Source organism: Gracilinanus agilis, chromosome 2 (assembly GCF_016433145.1).
Source record: "Gracilinanus agilis isolate LMUSP501 chromosome 2, AgileGrace, whole genome shotgun sequence".
Classification (NCBI taxonomy): Eukaryota; Metazoa; Chordata; class Mammalia; order Didelphimorphia; family Didelphidae; genus Gracilinanus; species Gracilinanus agilis.
In genome coordinates this window covers 694,240,533-694,260,578 of record NC_058131.1, presented here as the reverse complement: position 1 = coordinate 694,260,578, position 20,046 = coordinate 694,240,533, and the positions used below count along the sequence as shown (strand labels likewise).

At 53.1% G+C, this 20,046-nt stretch overlaps 1 protein-coding gene across 1 annotated transcript in view; it reads left to right on the top strand.

The window, feature by feature from the left end:
* TSPAN15 (tetraspanin 15) overlaps positions 1 to 19,814 on the top strand; it is a 52,026-nt gene extending 32,212 nt beyond the window's left edge. The window contains exons 2-5 of the mRNA XM_044662928.1: positions 12,947 to 13,132; positions 13,850 to 13,924; positions 18,981 to 19,076; positions 19,351 to 19,814. Coding sequence (XP_044518863.1) covers positions 12,947 to 13,132; positions 13,850 to 13,924; positions 18,981 to 19,076; positions 19,351 to 19,590 — 597 coding nt within the window. The 3' untranslated portion in view covers positions 19,591 to 19,814. The remainder of the gene's footprint in view (positions 1 to 12,946; positions 13,133 to 13,849; positions 13,925 to 18,980; positions 19,077 to 19,350) is intronic.
* Positions 19,815 to 20,046: the final 232 nt, after the last annotated feature.

Here is a 20,046-nt window from a genome sequence, read left to right as displayed (position 1 = left end):
TACCATATTTGTGCCATAAAAGGAATTTGGTAGGACTCCTTCTTTGCATATCATATCAAATAATTTGTATAGTATTGGGATTAGTTGCTCTTTGAATGTCTGATAGAATTCACTTGTGAATCCATCAGGCCCTGGCGATTTTTTCTTAGGGAGTTCTTTGATGGCTTGTTCAATTTCTTTTTCTGATATGGGATTATTTAGGTATTCTATTTCTTCTGCTGTTAATCTAGGCAGTTTATATTTTTGTAAATATTCATCCATATCTCCTAAATTGTTATATTTATTGCCGTATAATTGGGCAAAATAGTTTTTAATGATTGCCTTAATTTCCTCTTCATTAGAGGTGAGGTTTCCCTTTTCATCTTTGATACTGTCAATTTGGTTTTCTCCTTTCCTTTTTTTTTTATTAGATTGACTAGTACTTTGTCTATTTTATCTGTTTTTTCAAAGTACCAGCTTCTAGTCTTATTTATTAATTCAATAGTTCTTTTACTTTCGATTTTATTAATTTCTCCCTTGATTTTTAGTATTTCTAATTTAGTTTCCATCTGGGGATTTTTAATTTGCTCGCTTTCTAATTTTTTGAGTTGCATGCCCAATTCATTAATCTCTGCCCTCCTTAATTTGTTAATATATGCACTCAAGGATATAAATTTCCCCCTGAGTACTGCCTTGGCCGCATCCCACAGAGTTTGGTAGGATGTCTCATCATTGTCATTTTCTTCAATGAAATTATTGATTGTTTCTATGATTCCTTCTTTGACAAATTGGTTTTGGAGAATCATATTATTTAATTTCCAATTAGTTTTTGATTTTCCTGTCCAGGTGCCCTTACTAATTATTATTTTTATTGCATTATGATCTGAGAAGGTTACATTTATTATTTCTGCTCGTTTGCATTTGTTTGCAATGATTCTTTGCCCTATAACATGGTCAATCTTTGTGAATGTGCCATGTGCAGCTGAAAAGAAGGTGTATTCCTTTTTGTCCCTATTTATTTTTCTCCACATATCAATTAAATCTAATTTTTCTAGGACTTCATTCACCTCTCTGACCTCTTTCTTATTTATTTTTCGGTTTGATTTGAAAGAGGAATATTTAGATCTCCCACTAGTATGGTTTTACTATCTATTTCCTTCTTGAGCTCTGCCAGTTTCTCCTTTATGAATTTGGATGCTATGCCACTTGGTGCATATATATTGAGCAGTGTTATTTCCTCATTGTTTATACTGCCTTTAATCAGGATGTAATGACCTTCCCTGTCTTTTTTAATCATATCTATTTTTACTTTGGCTTTGTCAGAAATCATAATAGCCACTCCTGCCTTCCTTTTCTCATTTGATGCCCAAAAGGTTTTGCTCAAGCCCTGAACCTTAAACTTGTATATGTCCACCCCCCTCATATGTGTTTCTTGTAGACAATATATGGTAGGATTTTGGTTTCTGATCCACTCTGCTATTTGCTTCCGTTTTATGGACGAGTTCATCCCATTCACATTCAGAGTTATAATCATCAGTTGTGCATTTGCTGACATTTTCGTTTCCTCCCCTATTCCTACCCCTTTTCCTTAAACTATATCCTTTAAAACCAGTGGTTTGCTATTAAGACCCTATCCCTTATCCCCTCCCTTGACTGACTTCCCTTCCTACCCACTCCCTTATTTCCCCCCCTTTTTGTTTTTAACGGCCTTATGAATTCCCTCCCCCTTCTTCTCCCCTCCCTTTTTTTGACCTCCCCACTCCCCTGTTTCCCTTGATTTATCCCCTCTGACTTTCTCAGAAGGGTTAGATTAGAGTTTTATGTCCCAATGGATAGTATAGCTACTCTTCCCTCTCCGGGTTGATTACACTGAGAGTAAGGTTTGATTATTACCTCTTTATGCTCTCTTCCTCTCCTTCTTATAATAGTATTTGTCCCCTCTCCCTCCCATGCCCTCTTTGTGTGTAATAGAATATCCTATTTTCTTATTCACTCAAGTTTCTCTTGGTATCCCCTGTTATTCACCCCCTCTTTCCCATCCCCCATGTCATCTTAGATTATTTAGTGTTCCACCCTCACCCTGTGAATTATTCTTCTGATTACTATAATAGTGGATACTATAATGGTGAATAGAGTTCACTACAGAGAATTATACATAACATTTCTCTACATAGGAATACATATAATTAGATGTTACTAAGGCCCTTAGAAAGGCAAATTTAAAAATTATAAGTTTTCTTTCTTTCCCCTCTGTTTCTTATTTACCTTTTCATGTTTCTCTCGATTTTTGTGGTTGGATATCAAACTTTCCATTTAGCCCTGGTCTTTTCTGTGCAAATACTAGGAATTCTTCGATTTTGTTGAATGCCCATACTTTCCCCTGGAAATATCAGTTTTGATGGGTAGTTGATCTGTGGTTGCAGGCCCAGCTCTCTTGCCTTTCTGAATATTGTATTCCAAACCTTGCGATCTTTTAGCGTGGAGGCTGCCAGATCCTGTGTGATCCTGATTGGTGCTCCTTGATATTTGAATTGTCTCTTTCTGGCTTCTTGTAAGATTTTTTCTTTTGCTTGAAAGCTTTTGAATTTGGCAATAATATTTCTAACCATTTTCTTCTCTGGATCGAATGTAGTGGGTGTTTTATGAATCCTTTCGATGTCTATATTGCCCTCTTGTTGTAGGACTTCAGGGCAATTTTGCTGAATAATTTCTTTTAGTACGGAGTCCAGGTTTCTATTAATTTCTGGTTTTTCTGGAAGACCAATTATTCTCAAATTGTCTCTTCTAGACCGGTTTTCTTGGTCTGTCACTCTCTCATTGAGATATTTCATATTTCCTTCTATTTTTTCAGTCTTTTGACTTTGTTTTATTTGTTCTTTTTGTCTTGAGAGATTATTAGCTTCTAATTGCTCAATTCTAGCCTTTAGGGACTGGTTTTCGGCTCTAAACTTTTCGTTTTCAGCTATGATCTTTTCAATCTTGTCATTTCTGGTGTTCAATTTGCTTATCAGTTCATTTGGTTTCTGAGCCTCACTTTCCAATTGCAAGATTCTACCTTTTAAACAGTTATTTTCTTGCCAGATCTCTTCCATTTTCCTCAGAATCTCAGTTTTGAACTCTTCCATAGCTTGTGAGGAGTTTTCCTTATTTGAGGAGGGTCTGGATGCTTGTTTGTTCTCCTCCTCTGTTTGCTCGATTGTCTGGATTTTCTCTGTGTAAAAGTTGTCGAGTGTTAAAGACTTCTTTTTCTTGTTAATCTTTCTCTTCTGAACTTCCTGAGACTGGGTAGCCATCGTTAGCTCAGCAGCTTCTCAGGTTTATCCTCGCGCTCAGGGTCTGTCCGTGGTCTTTTGGCTCCTGAGGTCTGTCTGGTTTTTTCCAAGGTCAAGCCCCCTGGCGGACCCCCTTGCTTGATCCTCTCCTGGAGGTTCCTTTACAAGTCTCAGGGCGCTCCTTCCCCAGTCATATACCCGTCCACGCTCGTTCCCCACTCAGGGTTTCAGAGCTTTGGCTCCTGGCTGTGTCTGCCTCCACCCACGCCTCCGCAGCGCCTGAGCTATCCCGTGCTCAAATTTCGGGTGCGTTCTTTGGCTTATTGGGGTCCCAAATCTTGCTGCTCTCAGGAACAGGCCCTGTAGCTGCCAATGACTCGATGGGTGCCCCAAACTTGCTCCACCTCTTCCTAGCTGGCTTCGGCGCTACAGGTGTTGTGTGTGGAGGGGGTGGGGGTGGGGCGGTTGCTCAGCCCGCGATTTAGTGAGGGCTGTTTCACCCCTTTATAGCCTGGAAATGCCTCGATTCCACGTACCTTCCACGCTGTGCCCTGTTGTGGGGTTCCTCCGTTCGTCTGGACTTGTTTTTATGTCCCCGTGAGGAGTTTTGTGTGTTTTGGTCAGGAGAGGTTAAGAGCTGCTTCTTACTCTGCCGCCATCTTAACCCGGAACTCCCAGTAATTAGTTTTAGTTAATTGCCTTTTCACTGACATCGCTGCAGTTGCCTCTATTATTATTTGCTCAGAGCTTCTTACTTTGTTTTGGCTTAGAAACCTTCTTGGGCTTCTCACGGTTCATCCATACTTGGCACACCGAAGGACTGGCCCTATCCTACTCCCTTACATGCCGTCACACCATTTCTGAGTTTTGAGGACTCCACAAAGGGCTATTTTCCATTTGAATCCTTTTAGAACAAAAGTGAAAAGGATAAGAAGAGCCCTGGAGGGCCTGCCTGGGCTCTGGGCTGGCTCTCCAGCCCTGCCCTTCCCCAGAAGCTGGGCCTTGGGCCAGTCCCTGCATTTCCCACATCTGATCCTCCCTGGATCCCGGAGGCAGGCAGAGATCAGGTTCCCCGGCAAGTCCGGGGAAGGGCCGCCTCCTGCCTGCCTCTGCTGGGGAACAACCAGGAGAGAACCCCGGCGTGCTGTGGCTCCAGCCTGCTCCCTTCTCCGACACTGACCCTGGAGCTTCTGTTCTCACTCTTATTTTAAAAAGAGAAAGTGTTATTGGAGTGTGTGTGTGTGTGTGTGTGTGTGTGTGTCTCTGCGCGTGTGTGTGTGTGTGTGGCAGCTGCTTCCTGACCTGATTTGGCCCCAGCCAAGTGGATGAAGTCCCCACGGGGGGGCTGCGTCCCAGGCGAGGTGCCCGGCAAAGAGCCAAGATGGGCCCCGGGGGGGGGTCCGAGGAGGTGTTGGGGGGAGCCCCAGCTTGCTCCAGGAGCCGGGGAGGGGCGTCCCCACATTCCTCGCTCCCTTTTCTTCCCCGGTCCCAGGAGGTGATTGGAGAGAGTGGAGGAGGCAGCCAGAGAGGAATGAGGAGGAAAGGAGGGTCTCTCCGCGGCCCCCTCTGGCTCGGGCATCCTTTGTAGATCTTCTCTCCTGGGACCCTCCCCGCAGGGCTGCGAGGGCGACGGCCATCATGGTCCCGGCGGTTCAGACTTGCCTTGGGTGTCTGAGGCCCCCTGTGAAGGCTGGAGCTCAGGGAAGAGGGGCGGCCGTGGGAGGCGAGCCCGGGAGGCCGGCGGAGATGAGAGCCCCCAGACTCGCTCAGCTCTGCCCGCTGCGGCTCCTGCCGGGAGCCTCTAAAGTCTCTTTCCCAGCCACTCCCCTGGAGCCGAGCTTTGGGGTGTCCCCAGCGGCCCCTGCTGAGCCCTCCTGGGCAGTCCCCGGGACGCGCCCTTTAGCCGCCGGCTTTCCCCCTTCTCCTCCCAGACTCGGGCTCCAGGCTGGAGGCTCCGGGCTCGGGGGCGCCTCCAGGCCCTGCATGGCCAGGTGAGCAGCGAGGACGAGGCCGCCAGAGGGGATGGTGGAAGCCGGCAGTGAGTCACTGGAGGACAGCGAGCTGGACAGCAAAGGCTTCCCTCCAAAGGGGCGTCCGGCTGCTGCCGGGCCCCCATCTCAGAGAACACTCGGAGGCTCAGAGAGGCCTGGGCTTGGCCCGGGTCACCCCGCTGGTCATGGCAGGAGGCAGGATCCGAATCTGGAGCCTCGAGCTCTCTGGCTGCACTCCTGTTCCGTTCTTCCACGCTTCCTTCTTATCCCAGGAGAGGGACCCCCAGAATTCCCGTTTCTGTCCCGCTTTCTTCCACATCGCCTGGCCAGACAGAGCCGGGCTGGAAGCCCCCTCCTCCCCCTCCTCTCCCTCGTGTCTGCGGCATGCTTTGACCCCGGATCCCCGGGCGGCGCCCCTCGGCACACCTCCCGGTCCCTGCGCTTCCCTCTGGTCTGTGGATAAGGATGGGCAGGAGAGGACTGAGGCAGGCGGCCTCCCTTCGGCCTCCCTGGAGGACTCTCTTCCCTCCGATCTCGCTCTCCTCGTGGCCGCTTCCCCAGATTCCTGCCAAAGGTTGTGGCTCCCCCGGAAGACCAGCCTGGTGGCCCCCCCGCAACGCCCCCAAGAACCGGCCGCCCCCCGAGGAGGTCAGAGGACTGGGACAAGCACACCCGGCAGGAGTCTACAAAGGCTGCTCCTCCCAGAGCCTGCCTCCGGCTCTAGCCAGGGTTGTCTGCCTAGAATCCCAGCATCAGGAGGACCCGAGTTCCAGTCCTGCCGCAGACCCTCCCTCACGGTGTGACACGGGCCTCCGTTTCCTTGTCTATAAAATGGTCACCAGAAAGCTCCTCCCTCACAGGGTTCTCGTGAGGCCCAAATGGAGGCTTTGTGCAGAGTCCTCGGGGAGCCGGTGTGGGGCTTCCACTCCGGAGGGCTCTTGTCTTCTTGTGGGTCCCGGCGCCAGGCTGCCTCCGTCTGCAGGGGGGATTCACCCGGAGGGATTAAGAGGGCAGGAGAGAGACTAGGACTACCCTCCGGAGTCTCCTGCCCACCCACGTGTTATTTCAGGGTCACAGTGGAGCTGGGGGGACCTTAGAGTCCGTCTGCTTCAACCCCTTCATTTAACCTGGGGGAGAGGAAGGGACTTGGCCAGGGTCACATGGGCACCACGTGGGACAGGCAGGGTTCAAACCCAAGTCTTGGCTTCAGATCCCCCAGGCTTCCCCACCACGTGCAATGCAGAGAATTCATGTCGCAGCCTCCAGTGTGCCGGGCACTGTGCCGGGTACTGGGAAACAGATACGAAGAGCAACAGTCCCCGTCCTCAGCTTATATTTTATGGGGGGGCATGTGCCCAGAGAAGAGGATCCAGAAAGATTGCGGAGTAGTTCTGGAGTTGGGGGGGGCTTCGGGGAGGCTTCGGGGAGGAAGCTCTGAAGGGAGCAGAGAGGGAATGCTGGGTTCCAGCTCTTGGGCCCGGGGACAGAATATTCCATCAGGCTTGAAACATGAAAATGACATGAAAATGGTCCCTGCTGTCCTGGGACTTCGGGGATAGCACCAACAGGAGGAGGGATGGCGGACAGAGCGCCGGGGCAGGAGTCAGGAAGACACGCGGCCTTAGACACGTACTAGCGGTGTGGCCTCGGGCAAGCCACCTAACCTGCTTGCCTCAGTTTCCCCATCTGTAAAATAGGAATCATGGTGGTTGTGAGGACCAAATGAGAGAACATTTGTAAAGCACCTAGCACAGCATCTGGAAAGAATTAGACACTCTATAAATGGTAGGTGTTGTTGTTGTTGTTGTTTCAGTCCCATTGGAGATGTTGGTTGAAATGAGCAGAATCCCAGGAGCTGAGCCCTGAGACAATCACTCCCTGTCTGTGAAAGCCAGAGGCTCCACTGAGGCTGCCCCGAAGGAATGGGCTCGGGGGTCTGGTGGTCTGCCTGTGGGCTCTGGCCGGGAGCGAGTTCTCTTTCTGCAGCTGGAAAGGGCGTTAGCCTGGGAAGTATCATGTGCCCGAAGGCCGGAATGGGTCATGGAAACCCTGAGCCGGGCTTCTCGAGGCGAGGCAGCTGGCCTTGGCGCAGCCCTTGGCCGAACTCGTCCGAGGTCTGAGCGGGACAGGACGGGGCTGCCCTGGAGAGGCCGAGGCTACAAAGCACTCCAGACTGGATAGCTGGTTAGGCACAGAGAGGATCCCGGCTCCTCCGACAGACTCTAAAAGAGACACTTAATAAAATACAAAACCCAATTTGTTTTTTCCAGGGTACTTTCAGTGGTCGTCATAAATACTATTTATTAAGAAGCCGTAAAAGTAAGGCTAATAACAACAGCAGCTCTCCTTTCACCGTCTAGGTTTGCAAAGCACTTTGCAAATATTATCTCATTAGATCCTCACCACAATCCCTGGGAAGTAGGTGCTGTTGTCATCCCCATCTTATGGAGGAGGAAACTGAGGCAAATAGCTGTGAAAAAACTTTCCCAGAGACCCACAGTTGGCAAGTGTCTAAGGCAGCATTCTAACTCGGATCTGCCCGAATCTTAGTCCAACCCCCTATCTCCTGTATCACCCAGCAATTATAATATTATTACACGGTACAGCTGAGAAAACGGAGAGTCTCAGAGGTTAAGAAATAAGATAATGTGTTTTGGCCTAATTAAAACCCTTCCTTTTTGTTTTAGAATCAGTATTAAGTATTGGTTCCAGCGCAGAAGAGAGGGAAGGGCTAGGCAATAGAGGTTAAATGACTTGCCTGCGGTCACCCAGCTAAGTGTCTGAGGTCACATTTGAACCCAGGACCGCCTGTCTCTTGGCCTGGCTCTCCCTCCACTGAGCCACCTTGCTCCCTCTAAGACAGCGCATACTAAAAGACTTGTCCGTCCAGTCCACAGTCATTTATGGAGCACCTGCTATCTTCTGATTCAAGAATGGAGCCATCCCTGCCCTCCAGGAAGATTGTCTTCTAAGGAGGAGGGGCCACAAGAGCGCAGGCAAACATGCACAGAAGAAACATAAAAAGTATCAGGTTCGAATCCAGGTCTTACCCCAGCCCAGGTTGCCTCTGTTTTACTCCAATACCCCGCCATCTTCCCCAACTTCTGTCTAGAATACTCTTTTCTGATTGAGGAAACTGAGGCAAAAGGCCTTTTCTCCAAAGTAATTTGTCTTCAAGCTTGAGATTCCTAGTCAGGGGGTCTGTGAACTTGGTTTTTAAAAATATATTTCCAGTAGCTGCACGTCACTATAATCGCCTTCCCTTGTAATCCTCTGTATTTACTTGATGCGTTTAAAAACATGATTCTGAGAAGTCCGTCGGTTTCACCGGATCGCCCAGCGGGACCGAAACTCCCCCTCAAAGTAAAAATGATACACGAAGAAGCAGGAGAATGCAATATCGTGTGCGCCGAGGCGGCCACTTTTCTAACGAGCCGGAAGGGTGGTTGGTTTCTACCCATTTTGGCCCCGTCTCCCTCCCCACCCCCCAAGGCTCGCTCCCCGTATTATCGTGCGTGCCATCAAGCTGAAAAATGAGTTGTTTGTTTCCTGCTCTGGATGATGGAGCCTATAATTAGCTAAGAGCGACCAGGAAGGAATTTTAGACTTGGCTCTGGCAGAAATGGCCATGTCCGGAGAGAAACATAAAACTGTGTTGACAAAGGAATCAATAGAGTTCGAGTTTTTCATCTTGAGGTGCGGGGAAGGTGCCGAAAGCAGCTTTCTGGGTGCCCAGACCGCACTCACTGCCTCGGAATGATGTGCACACACACCCACCACCCCTGGCCGCCATGATGTCATGTCAGCTGGCTCCAGTTAGGCCAGGCTGATGCAGCCTCCCCTGGGAGGTCTGAGCCCATAAACATGCCCTCCGAGAGCCAGGAAGGACTGCTTTTTACCCTCTGAGCGGAATCATTTTCTTTTGTTTCGTGGGGTCACGTGGAAAGCACATTTTGTTTTGGCGATGCCAGTGCCTGGCTCCCGCTTCACAGGGGACGTGTGTCCTGAGAGTGCCGGGAGACACAAGGGTCGATTTCTCCAAGTCCGGAGACCCGGCTCAGTCCTGACTCTCCTCTTAGCCCAGCTGTGTGTCCAAAGGCAAGTCTCTGAGGGGCCCTCTCTGTGCCTCATTGTGCAGGAAGAGAACGCCGGCCGCTGTAGCCTGGAAGGTTTCTTCCAGTTCTGTCAAAGTTCTATAGGTTTTCTGTTCTGTTTAGATTTTTCCCAGCTTCCCTAAGGAGTCTTGCCATGTCATATATTCAATGTCAATCCATCCATCAGTGCGTCTCCCCCTCCTCCCCTCCCTGCCTCTCTCCCATTCTCTCCATCCAGCCATCCCTCTCCGTTTCTTTGTTTCCTTCTTCCTTTCTTCCTTCCTTCCTTTTTCCTTTGTTCTCTCTCTCCATCCATCCATCCCTCTCTTTCTTTGTTTCTTTGTTTCCTTCTTCCTTTCTTCCTTCCTTGTTTCCTTGTTCCTATGTTTCACTATCTCTCACTTATCCAGGCTCTTATATATTTGTCTTTCCACCTCTCTACCTGGCTCTCTGATCTCTCTTGATGTCTAGCCTCGCCTCTCTGGCATCCCTCTGTGTCTGTCCTTCAGTGTATCTGCCTGTCTGTGTGGCTATCTAATATATATTCAACTATGCCTCAGCCCATCCCCCCGCAGGTAAACAAAATTCTGTCTAAACTTTCCTCTTCTTTTCTGGCTTTTCACGTCTTTGAATGCTGTTAACATAACGTGAGAACATTTTCTAATCTTCACACTTTCCCCTCCAGTTGAGGACTATTGGGTGAACCCCAGCACCGATGTAGAAGGCGAGGGTTGGTCTTCTAGTTGGCGAGGTATTACAAGGCGTTAAGGGCAGGCACCATGGGTTGGGGAGATACGAGTGATGTTACCTCAGTTTCCTCATCTTGAAGAAAAAACCTGATGGCAACCATAATGCCTACGTGAGCGGGAGTTGTGCAGTCCAAAGAGACAATGAAGGCAAAGCCCTTCGTAATCCTTTGGGTGCTCGGTACTTCCAAGATCCCCAGGAAGTTTTTTGGTTTTTGTCATCTTTTTACAAACGTTTATCTTATTTTATATTTTATTTTTATTTTAACATTAAAAAAGAACATTTTCTATCCATGATATTAGAAGATAAAATGTGTTAGTATGGAACACTATGCTTATAGTTTATGCATTTTGAATTCCTAACCTTTATGTCCTTTGCAACTGATGGTTGGGACCCTCCTCAGAGATCATACCCAACCCCTTTGTTTACAGATGAGCACACTGAGGTTTAGAATTAAGGTCAAGGTAGTGATCAGCCAGGGCCAGGACCAGAGGCAGAACCTGTTGTCTTCCTCCAGTCTAGTGTTCTTGCTGTTACCCCAAAAGGAAGGCCTGGGGGTAATCTGGGACATTTTGGGGCTTTTGAGGACTTTGGGGGCCCCCCAAAGTCAACAACTGTCTCTGGATTTTTCACTATTTTCTAAGCCAACCCTGCTCGGGAGGGGTCTAAAGGAAAGCACAGAGAGGTGAGGCGGCCTTGGAGTCAGGAAGCTCAAGATTCCCTTCCTGCCTTTGCCTTCTCCTAGCAGGTCTATGGCAAGCCAGCCTTAGCGCCCCTTCTGTGATTGGATCCAAGGCAGTGGGGGTGAAGAATCTGAGGCCAGACTGGAACCCAGAACCTGCTGTCCCTGGGCTGGGCTCATGGCCACCCACGGCCTCATGACTCCAAGTTAGAAAGGGACGCCTAGAAAGTGGGAATTTCATGTATTTTGTTTTCCCAGAAAAGAATGGCCGGAAGCCTTCCCTGGCTTTCCCCAGCCCTGGGGGATCTTTGTCTCCCTGCTGAGAAAAGGGTTAAATGCCAGCAAAGGACACGCTGGGCTGCCCAGCTGGAATCCTGGGTCCTTCCAGGGGCATCAAAGCAAGTTTAACAAGCAGAAATGGGGCATTGGGACAGCAGGGGCTCGGCTTCTGGCCTGGGTGACCCTGGGCCAGTCACTGCCCAGCCCCCACCCCTCTCCTGCCTTGTGGCCAGTGCCCAGGGTAGATTCTGAGGCCAAAGTTAAGGGGGCCTTTTTGGATCGGATCCTCCCCGTCCTACACCCCACTCCGCAGCCCTCAGGGTTTCCTGTGTGTCATGTGCTCCGTCTCTGCCTCCCTTTCCTGCACCCAGGGTGAAGTGACTCATCCAGGCTCCCATGGCTGGGAAGGCTTTGAGGCCCCATTTGAACCCAGGCTCTTCAAGGATGGTGACGGTTGCTTTTTGGACCCGTTCACAGCGGGTCCTGGCCTGGCTGATTGCCTCTCCCACTCCCTCCGGAAGGTTCTGGCTCGATTCTGCCAGCATGCACCATAGTGGAAGCCCTGCAATACCCAGGCCAGATGCATACCCGCTGTGTGACCCTGGGCCAGTCCCTTCACCCTGTTGGCCTCAGTTTCCCCATCTGTGAAAAGAGCCAGAGAAGGAAATGGTGAAGCTCTCCAGTATCTCTGCCAAGAAAACCTGACAGGGCTCCCGAGTCAGACCCACTGAAGTGACTCAATGACAAGGACCCAGAGGCCCCGCAGGCAGTCCAGACAAACTGCCCTTTACCTGTCTGTCTGTCTGTTAAATGGGGATAACGGTAGCGACCCTCCCCCCCCCCCCCCAGGCTGTGGTGAGGATCCTTGTACAGTGCTCAGTCCTGTCTGCCTTATGTCCCTGCTCCGGTTCCCTGCGGAGATGCCAGGAGAGCTTTGCCCCGGCCTTCTCTGGCCCATTTCACAAATGAGGATACACAGCGAAGTGCCTGAGGCAGCACTTGAACCCAGGGCCCTATGCAGCGTGCCATGGAAGCGTGGGTTCTTAGAATGCCCATCCTCCGGCTCTTATCTGGCCTCCACGGAGGCAGGGAGATCCCAGGAGGTGGCCCTGAGACCACCCACCACCAAGTACAGCTCCACTCCAGGGCTTCCCCCCACCCCACTCTGGCCCCTCCGCTGCTGCCCCCACCTGGCCAACCTGCAGGGCGGGGCTGGGCAGAGCGCGGGGGCGGGACTTCCGGAGCCTGTTGTGGCGGGTAAAAGCCGCCTCGAGGCTCGGGTCTGGGAGGCTTAGTTCCTGGCCCCAGGCGGGCACCTCCAGGTGGCTCTCTGGGGAAACGTGGGTTCGGAACAGGAAGGGGCCTCGGACACCCCGGAGGGCAACCCCCTCATTGTACAGAGGAGGAAACGGAGACCAGGAGGGGGAGGGGCTTTCCCAGGTGACCGGAGCTGGTGGGATGGGAGGGAGATTCGATCTCGGGGCTTCCGACTCCTCCGAATGACCTCACCGCCTCCGCCGCCAGTCCCAGGTCTGCTGAGGGGAGCCTGGATGTCCGCATGTTGGAGACTATCTCCGGCTGCTGGTTCTGGACCAGCCCGGGGAGGCTCCAGGTTCTAGGTGTCCTGGGGAGTCTCCCTCTGGCTGGTTCTGATCCAGAGCCTCCTGCAGTGAGGCCTTCCCCCGCCCCCCGCCTTGTCAGGGTGCCTGGCACGTGCTCTGGGTTCCCCTGCCTGGGTGAGAGGCGTCCAGTGAGCCCTGCGAAGGGCCCCGCCCTGCATGTGGCAGGAGCTTCCCCCAGGGGGGGCCCCCCATCTCCAGCCCAGGGCGGGAGCCGCCCTCCCCCTCCTCCTCTGCGGATGGAGGGAGCCGAGCGCCGCCTTTGCCTTCTCTCCTCTCCCAGCTGGTCGGGGCTCTGATCCTGGTGGTGGGGATCTACGCCGAGGTGGAGCGGCAGAAGTACAAGACCCTGGAGAGCGCCTTCCTGGCGCCGGCCATCATCCTCATCCTCCTCGGGATCGTCATGTTCGTGGTCTCCTTCGTGGGGGTCCTGGCCTCCCTCCGGGACAACCTGTGTCTCCTCCAAGCGGTGAGCGCCCCCCCCCACGGAAACAGCCCGAGGCCGGCCTCAGACCCCCTGCCACTCCCTTCGCCCCGTGGGCCTCCGTTTCCTCATCTGTGAAAGGGGCAGGACACGACTGAGCAGCCAGAACAGAGACAGATCACGAGAGTGGATGGGGGGGGGGTCTCCTACGGAATGTGGAAATTTGGGGAGTCCTGGAAAAAGCCAGAAGTATGCTTGGGGGGAGGGACCCCCAGGGCACCCTCAGAGCCCTCCGTTACAATGTGGGTGGCTGGGAGGTCCTGAAGGCCCCCTCACAAGGGCCCTGACTGGTCCCCGACGCCTTTATTGGCTCCATTTTACAAGGAACTGGAGGCCACCAGTCTGGCAACCCAGCGTCTGGGGCAGGATTTGAATTCAGGAGCTCCTGACTTCATCCTGCTGTCCTGCGGCCCCCCACAAAGCCACAGCCCTGTCTTAGACTTTACATCCTTTTAAGTATCCTAGACCGGGTGTCCCGAGGCCGCAGCAGCACGGCTCCATCCCATCGTCCTCCTCACGGCCAGACCCTAAGCACTCACCCGACACACGCTGTCATTATCCCTGTCATACAGGAGGGAAAACTGAGGGAGGGCCGTGCCCAGGGTCCCACCACGAGCCTTGGGGCGCTTCCTGCCTCAGGGATCCCCTCTGTAGAATGGGGGCAGCCCCGCCTCTCTGAGTGGCTGTTCATTCTGTCCGCAGTTCATGCACATCCTGGGCCTCTGCCTCATCATCGAGCTCATCGGGGGCGTCGTGGCCCTGATCTTCAGGAACCAGGTGAGCCTTGAGTGCCGGGCCGAGTGTGGGGAGCCCCTGCCCCACGCTAATGGGCCTGCGGGCAAGTGCGCTTTGTGCCTCGGGTGGGCTCAGGGGCGTCCCTCAGACATTGGCCCTTAGACTTCGTTAGGGCTCCGGGGCCCTTAGAGGACCCAGAACTGAGAGCGGGATGGAGGCCTCGAACCCATCCCCTGCGCCCCCGGTGGTGGGACCCAGGGCCTTTACCGGCCTCTGCGACTCCTCTTGTGCCACAGGCCCATCTCGAGGGGGATCGGGCAGGGGTGATGGCCCATGACACAGCCGAGGAAACAGAGGCTCGGAGTCTCCCCACAATTTACACACATGACTGGAGAGATCTGAGGCTTCCCACACACGGCCTCTGCTGGCGCCGGGCACAGAGGCACCGTGTACAGGGGGAGGCCCAGAGAAGCGAAGACTTCCCCAGAGCACAGCCTCAGTTTCTTCATCTGTACAATGGGGGAACTGGACTTCCCCTGACCGGATCCTGGGTCTGGGGCAGGAAGGGGTCTTCCCAGCCATTGAATCCAACCTTCCCATTTTACAGATGGGGAAACTCAGGGAGGTGACTTCAGGCTTCACACAGGGTCCCCTGATGCCGATAGAACATGTCAGAGAGAGGTGGGATTCGAACCCAGGCCATCGCTCCCCAGGCTCAGCACTGTTCCCCTGTACCTTGCTGCCTCACAGAGTCAGGCATCCCCCAAGTAGAGGGTGTAGATGATGGTGATTTTCCCCTCTGTATCCCCGGCACCTCACCCAGCCCCGGGCTCAGTGCTCCATGTTGAACTGAACGGGAATTTGAGTGGCCTCATTGGATGGGAGACAGAGATTTAAAGCCTTAAAACAATGCCCTGGGACTACGGACGCCTTCCCCAGTAGGGACGTTTCCCCATCCCTGGTGCCTAGAAAGCCTTATACCAGCCCTGCAGGATAAATGGGGCTGGGGCCTTGCACCCACTTTATAGATGAGAAAACTGAGGCACGGAGAAGGTTAAATATCATCGACAAAGCCAGGTCTAGAGACCCAAGTCTGGTGACTCCCACTCAAGCGTTCTTTACAGGACGATGCTTCTTGGATGAAATGAGGACAAGAAGCTTTACTGAGGTCAGGGGGGACGGAAGAGGAGGAGAGGCCGGATGGTGGGACCTTATTCCCAGGGGAGATGGCCGAAGGGAACTCCGGGTCATGTCCAGATGTGCAGCCGCCCCTAGGGCTCTGCATTTCCCATAAATCCCCTGGGCTGTGGGAGTGGAAATGACTCCTTCCTTTTCCCCCCTCTTCTCACAAACCAAGACCATTGAGAGTGCTGTGGGGGGATGGAGAGGGCAGCTGAGATGTCCAGCAGGAACTCCTAACGAGAGTTTAGAGGTAGCCACAGGAATCCTGGGCTTCAGAGCTGGAGGAAGCCTGAAAGACCACCTACCCCTTAGTTGACACGGAAAGAAACTGAGTCACAGAGAAGACTTTTCTCAAATTGTAGGTGCTTTTAAGCAGCAGTGCTAGGATTTGGATTTTGGTCTGCTCCAACACAATGCCATTTCCATTGTAATCCTCTGGGGTCCCTCTTCTCTCTTTTTGCTCCACATGCTAGTACACCTGCAGGCCAAGGTTTCTGTAAATAGAAGTTGGAGTTGTGCTCTCTGCCCTCAGCTCGTCAGAGCTTTTCCTTCCTGCCTTTGTTTTACCCAGAGGGTGAGACAACTTGTTTTCTCCTGACTTCCTCCAGGCTAACTGGTGTGTCCTTCTAGCTTAGGAGAGCCCTTGGGCTTCTTCCAGAATTCCTGGCCACCATTCACAGTCCCAATCTTCTCTTAGTCCTCATTATCTGAAGGCAATACCCAACTGCTTTTAATAAGTTCAGATTTCTAGAGCCAATGAAGGAACCGAGTGACACGGTGAAAAGAACTCTGGGTCCAAAGAACCTGGATTCGAATCCTGCCTTTGTCATTTTCTGCCTTTGTAACCACCCCAGCTGAATTAAATTGTATCTCAGTTTCCTCATCTGTAAAATGAGGGTGTTGGATGAGAAGGTCCCTTCTAGCTCCAGTTCTGTGTTTCTCTCAGAATCGGTGAATATGAGTTAGACATCGCTGGGCCATTGTCAGTGAAGTCTGAAAGATTGTGGAGAATGAGAGGGAGATTGCAGGATTGGAGAAAGGAAAATATTGTCCTGATTTAAAAGGGAAGAGACTGAGGCTTGACTGCGATTCCTGGTGAAGTTCTAGAGCCGACTTTTGGAGGGATGGTTAGTGACCATGTCGAGAGGGAAGCAGTGATCACTGGGAGCCAGTGCAGCTCCCTCAGGAACTGGCTGCGCCACACTAACCTCATTTTCCTCTTGGGCAGGGTTACTCCATGGTAGCCCAGAGGAATGCTGGAGACTTGGGCCCTCCCCCTTGCAGCAAAGTTCCTGCTGCTCTTGTGGATAAGGTGGACAGCTCTGGGCATCTGCTCTGTGTGGGCTTTTCAGAGAGCTCCGTTTGCTTTATTCCCTCATCTCTGGTAGGAATGTCGGCCCTCTGAGGACAGGGGACTGCCCTTGTTTCTACTGGCCTGGTGCCAGTAGGCGCTTAGTAAGCTCTTGTAGACTGCTTGGTTGTGGTCCTCTCCATCAAATCATCATGTGTTTATTTTATTTATGGGCCTATAAATGTAAGTCTTGGTGGCAAAACTGTTTTTAGTTTTGTCTCTGTATCCCCATCACCTAGCATCCTGCTTGGTACAGAGTAGGCACTTAATAAATGCTTTTAAAAAATCGTTGCCTTCTCTCTTAGAATTAGTACTAAGTATTGGTTCTAAGGCAGAAGAGCAATGGGGGTAAGTGACTTGTCTAAGGACACCCAGCTAGGAAGTGTCTAACGCCAGATTTGAGCCTTTAGGCCTGGCTTTCTTTTTTTTTTAAAACCCTTATGTTCTGTCTTGGAGTCAATACTGTGTATTGGCTCCAAGGCAGAAGAGTGGTAAGGGTGGGCCATGGGGGTCAAGTGACTTGCCCAGGGTCACACAGCTGGGGAATGTCTGAGGCCATATTTGAACCCAGGACCTCCTGTCTCTAGGCCTGGCTCTCAATCCACTGAGCTACCCAGCTACCCCCTAGGCCTGGCTTTCAATCCACCAAGCCACCTTAGCTGCCCCCGTGAGCAGTTCTTATGAAAAAGAGCCAGGGGTTTTAGTAGACACCAGGATGAACACAAATCCCAAGTCTAGCATGGTAGCTGGAGAAGCAGACGGGATCTTGGTCTGCACGGAGAGGCGATAGCCCCCTGCCCGCCTCGCTGGGCGCAGCTTGCTGGCCGTGGCCTCTTCAGGCCTGGCACAAAAAGACATTGGAAATGTGGAGTCACGTCTGGAAGAAAACCACCGTGTTGTGTGGGACCCGGAGAAGAGAAGGCTCCAGGGCAGCTGCCGGCCGGCTTCACCCACTGTCGGGAGCATCCTCTGGAAGTCAGATGACATTTGTTCTGCAGCCTCCTAAAGCGGGGCCGATGCAGGCTTGGTATAAGGAGAAAACTTCCCCCCAGCGGGATGGACCACCGGAGGAGACGGCCGGATCCCCCGCAAAGCTTGGAGATTTTCAGCCATTGGTAAAAGGAGTTTTTGAGTGCAAGTTGGAGGTGGATGTCTCTGAAGTCCCTTCTGACTCGGAGAGTCCATCATTTTGTGACTCCCTTTCTTCGAACTTCATTTTTCCTATTTGCAGATTAGGCCCCGCCTCGCCCAAAGGGAAATTGGGAGGAACTCATTTTAAAATTAATTTTCCTACCAAGCCAGGCGCCCCCGAGGACAGACACTGTCTTGTTTCAACCGTGTATCTGCTCCAGTGCCAGGCGTGGTATGGAACGGGCAGCAGGTTCCTAGTGAATGTTTGTCAAATAACTGAATAAATCATACACTCTAGAGACCTCAGAGACAATTCCATTTAATAGTGAGGAAATGGAGACACAGGTTAGGTGACTCGCCCAGGGTCGCACAAGCAAGACCTCTCTGAAGCTGCACTTGAACTCGGGTCTTCCTGGAGAACTCTGGGTGCTCTGGCACGTCCCTGCTGCCTAGATGAAGAGAAGAGCCCTGGTAGAGCCCTCATTTTGCAGGGGAGAATGTCGAGGCCTGGAGAGAGGAAGTGACTTGCCCAGGGAGTCTCCAGCATAGCTCCCCATAGCCGGCTGGCCCCGAGCTGCCCTTTGAGTCATCCTCCTTCCTGCAAGCCTTGTGCTCCGGCCCTCTGCCAAAGGGCCGTTTGTCTTCCTCTGCGTGGGAGGCTGGAGGTCCTTCTGGGCCTGGGAGCCGCCGTCCGGCCTCTTGTCCCTGGGTGATGGCTCGAGTGCTTCGCTTCCTCCAGATGCTGCCGTGGCTGCCCAGCCTCCCAGGCTTCGGGCCTCCCTTCTTGCCTGAATTTCCTGCCCTCCCCCTGCAGGGTCCTTCCCATGTCTGTGGAGCCCAGGAGCCGGCGGGGGGGGGGAGCAGAAAGAGGGGGGCTTCCAAGCCCAGCTCAGGCCCTTTTCTGGGCCTCTAAATTCCCATCTGGCATTCCGTGTTCTCTGCCCCAAGGACGTCCCCATTTCTGACGTGCCCCGACCTGAGGGGCCTCCAGCCGAGGCTTGTTGCAGGCTCTGAGCTTCCGTCGTCTATGACCTGGCTTTGGGGCCTCTTCTTTCTCCTTTTGGGCCCCCCAATCTTGGGAGGGAGCCTGGCCAGAGTGGCTGCCCAGGGCCCTGCCAGCCATTCAGGGTCCGCCGGGGGCTCCGGCCGGCAGGGTCCCACCGTATCAGGGCGGGCAGAACGGCGGCCTCGGGGGCCGTGAGCCCAGCAGCACAGGGGCCTGCAGGCTATGGGGGGCGTCGGGAGACCCCGAGGCAGCGGGTGACCCTGGGCCAGGCCTGCCTGGCTTCTGGGAGGCTCTGAGCCGCTTCCCCTTCCCGAGCTGCTTTAGTGCTCTGTAAAATGGAAAACCACCCTCCAGGGGCTTGGGGGGGAGAGTGGGGCGCAGAGTGGGGCGCAGAGTAGGGCTGACCTGCCCCCCGTCCTGTGCCACAGACCATTGAGTTCCTGAACGACAACATCCGGAGAGGAATCGTGAACTACTACGACGACCTGGACTTCAAGAACATCATGGACTTCGTCCAGGAGCAGGTGAGCCGGGCCTCCCCCGTCCCGGGTCCCCCCGGGTCCCCTCTCACACTCCCCCGCCTGTGGGGCTTCCAAGGCAGAGCAGCGGTCAGGGCTGGGCCGGGGGTCACCCAGCGAGGACGTGTCGGAGGCTAGATCAGAACCCAGGACCTCCCATCTCTGGGTGGGGCCGTCTGTCCGCTGAGCCGCCCGGCCGGCCCTCAGGAGGACTGGGCTCGGGTGCGGGGTCTGCCCCGCCGTCTCGGGCCTCCCCGACTCGCCGCCTTCTTTCTTCTAGTTTAAGTGCTGCGGCGGCGAAGACTACACAGACTGGAACCAGAACCAGTACCACAACTGCAGCGGGCCCGGGCCCCTGGCTTGCGGCGTCCCCTACACCTGCTGCGTCCGGAATAAGGTGACCATCGGGGTGGGGGGGCCTCGCTCTGGCCCGGGGCCAGTTTTGTCCCCCGTGAAATGCCCCCGAATGCGGCCGTTTTCCTTCTGTTGCTCTCTTACATTTTCTGCCTTTATACTGTGAGAGCCTGCCGGGGCGGCCTCTTCCCCTCACCGGCCTCCTTCCTAGTCTGTGGCACACGGAGAAGGCGGACGGCCCAGCGGTTAGAGCCGCGTGAAAAGAAGGACCAAAGGGGGGGGGGCAGGGACGCTGGGACAGCTTTTTGGTGCGTTTGTTTGTTTCTTGTCTGTTCTGAATAGGCAGCGACGCAGGTAGCCCAGGTGCCCCGAATCACAGCTTTCCTTTTTCTCATGTTATTTCTACGGGAAAATGAATGAGAGAGAGAGAGAGAGAGAGAGAGAGAGAGAGAGAGAGAGAGAGAGAGAGAGAGAGAGAGAGAGAGAGGGAGGGAGGAGTGTGGGAAGAGAAGGAGGGAGAGAAAGAAGGAGGGAGGGAGGTGAGAGAGGATAGAGAAGGGAGAGAGAGCGACAGAGAGCGGAGAAAGAAAAGGGAGGGACAGGAGGAGAGAGGGAGCCGCCG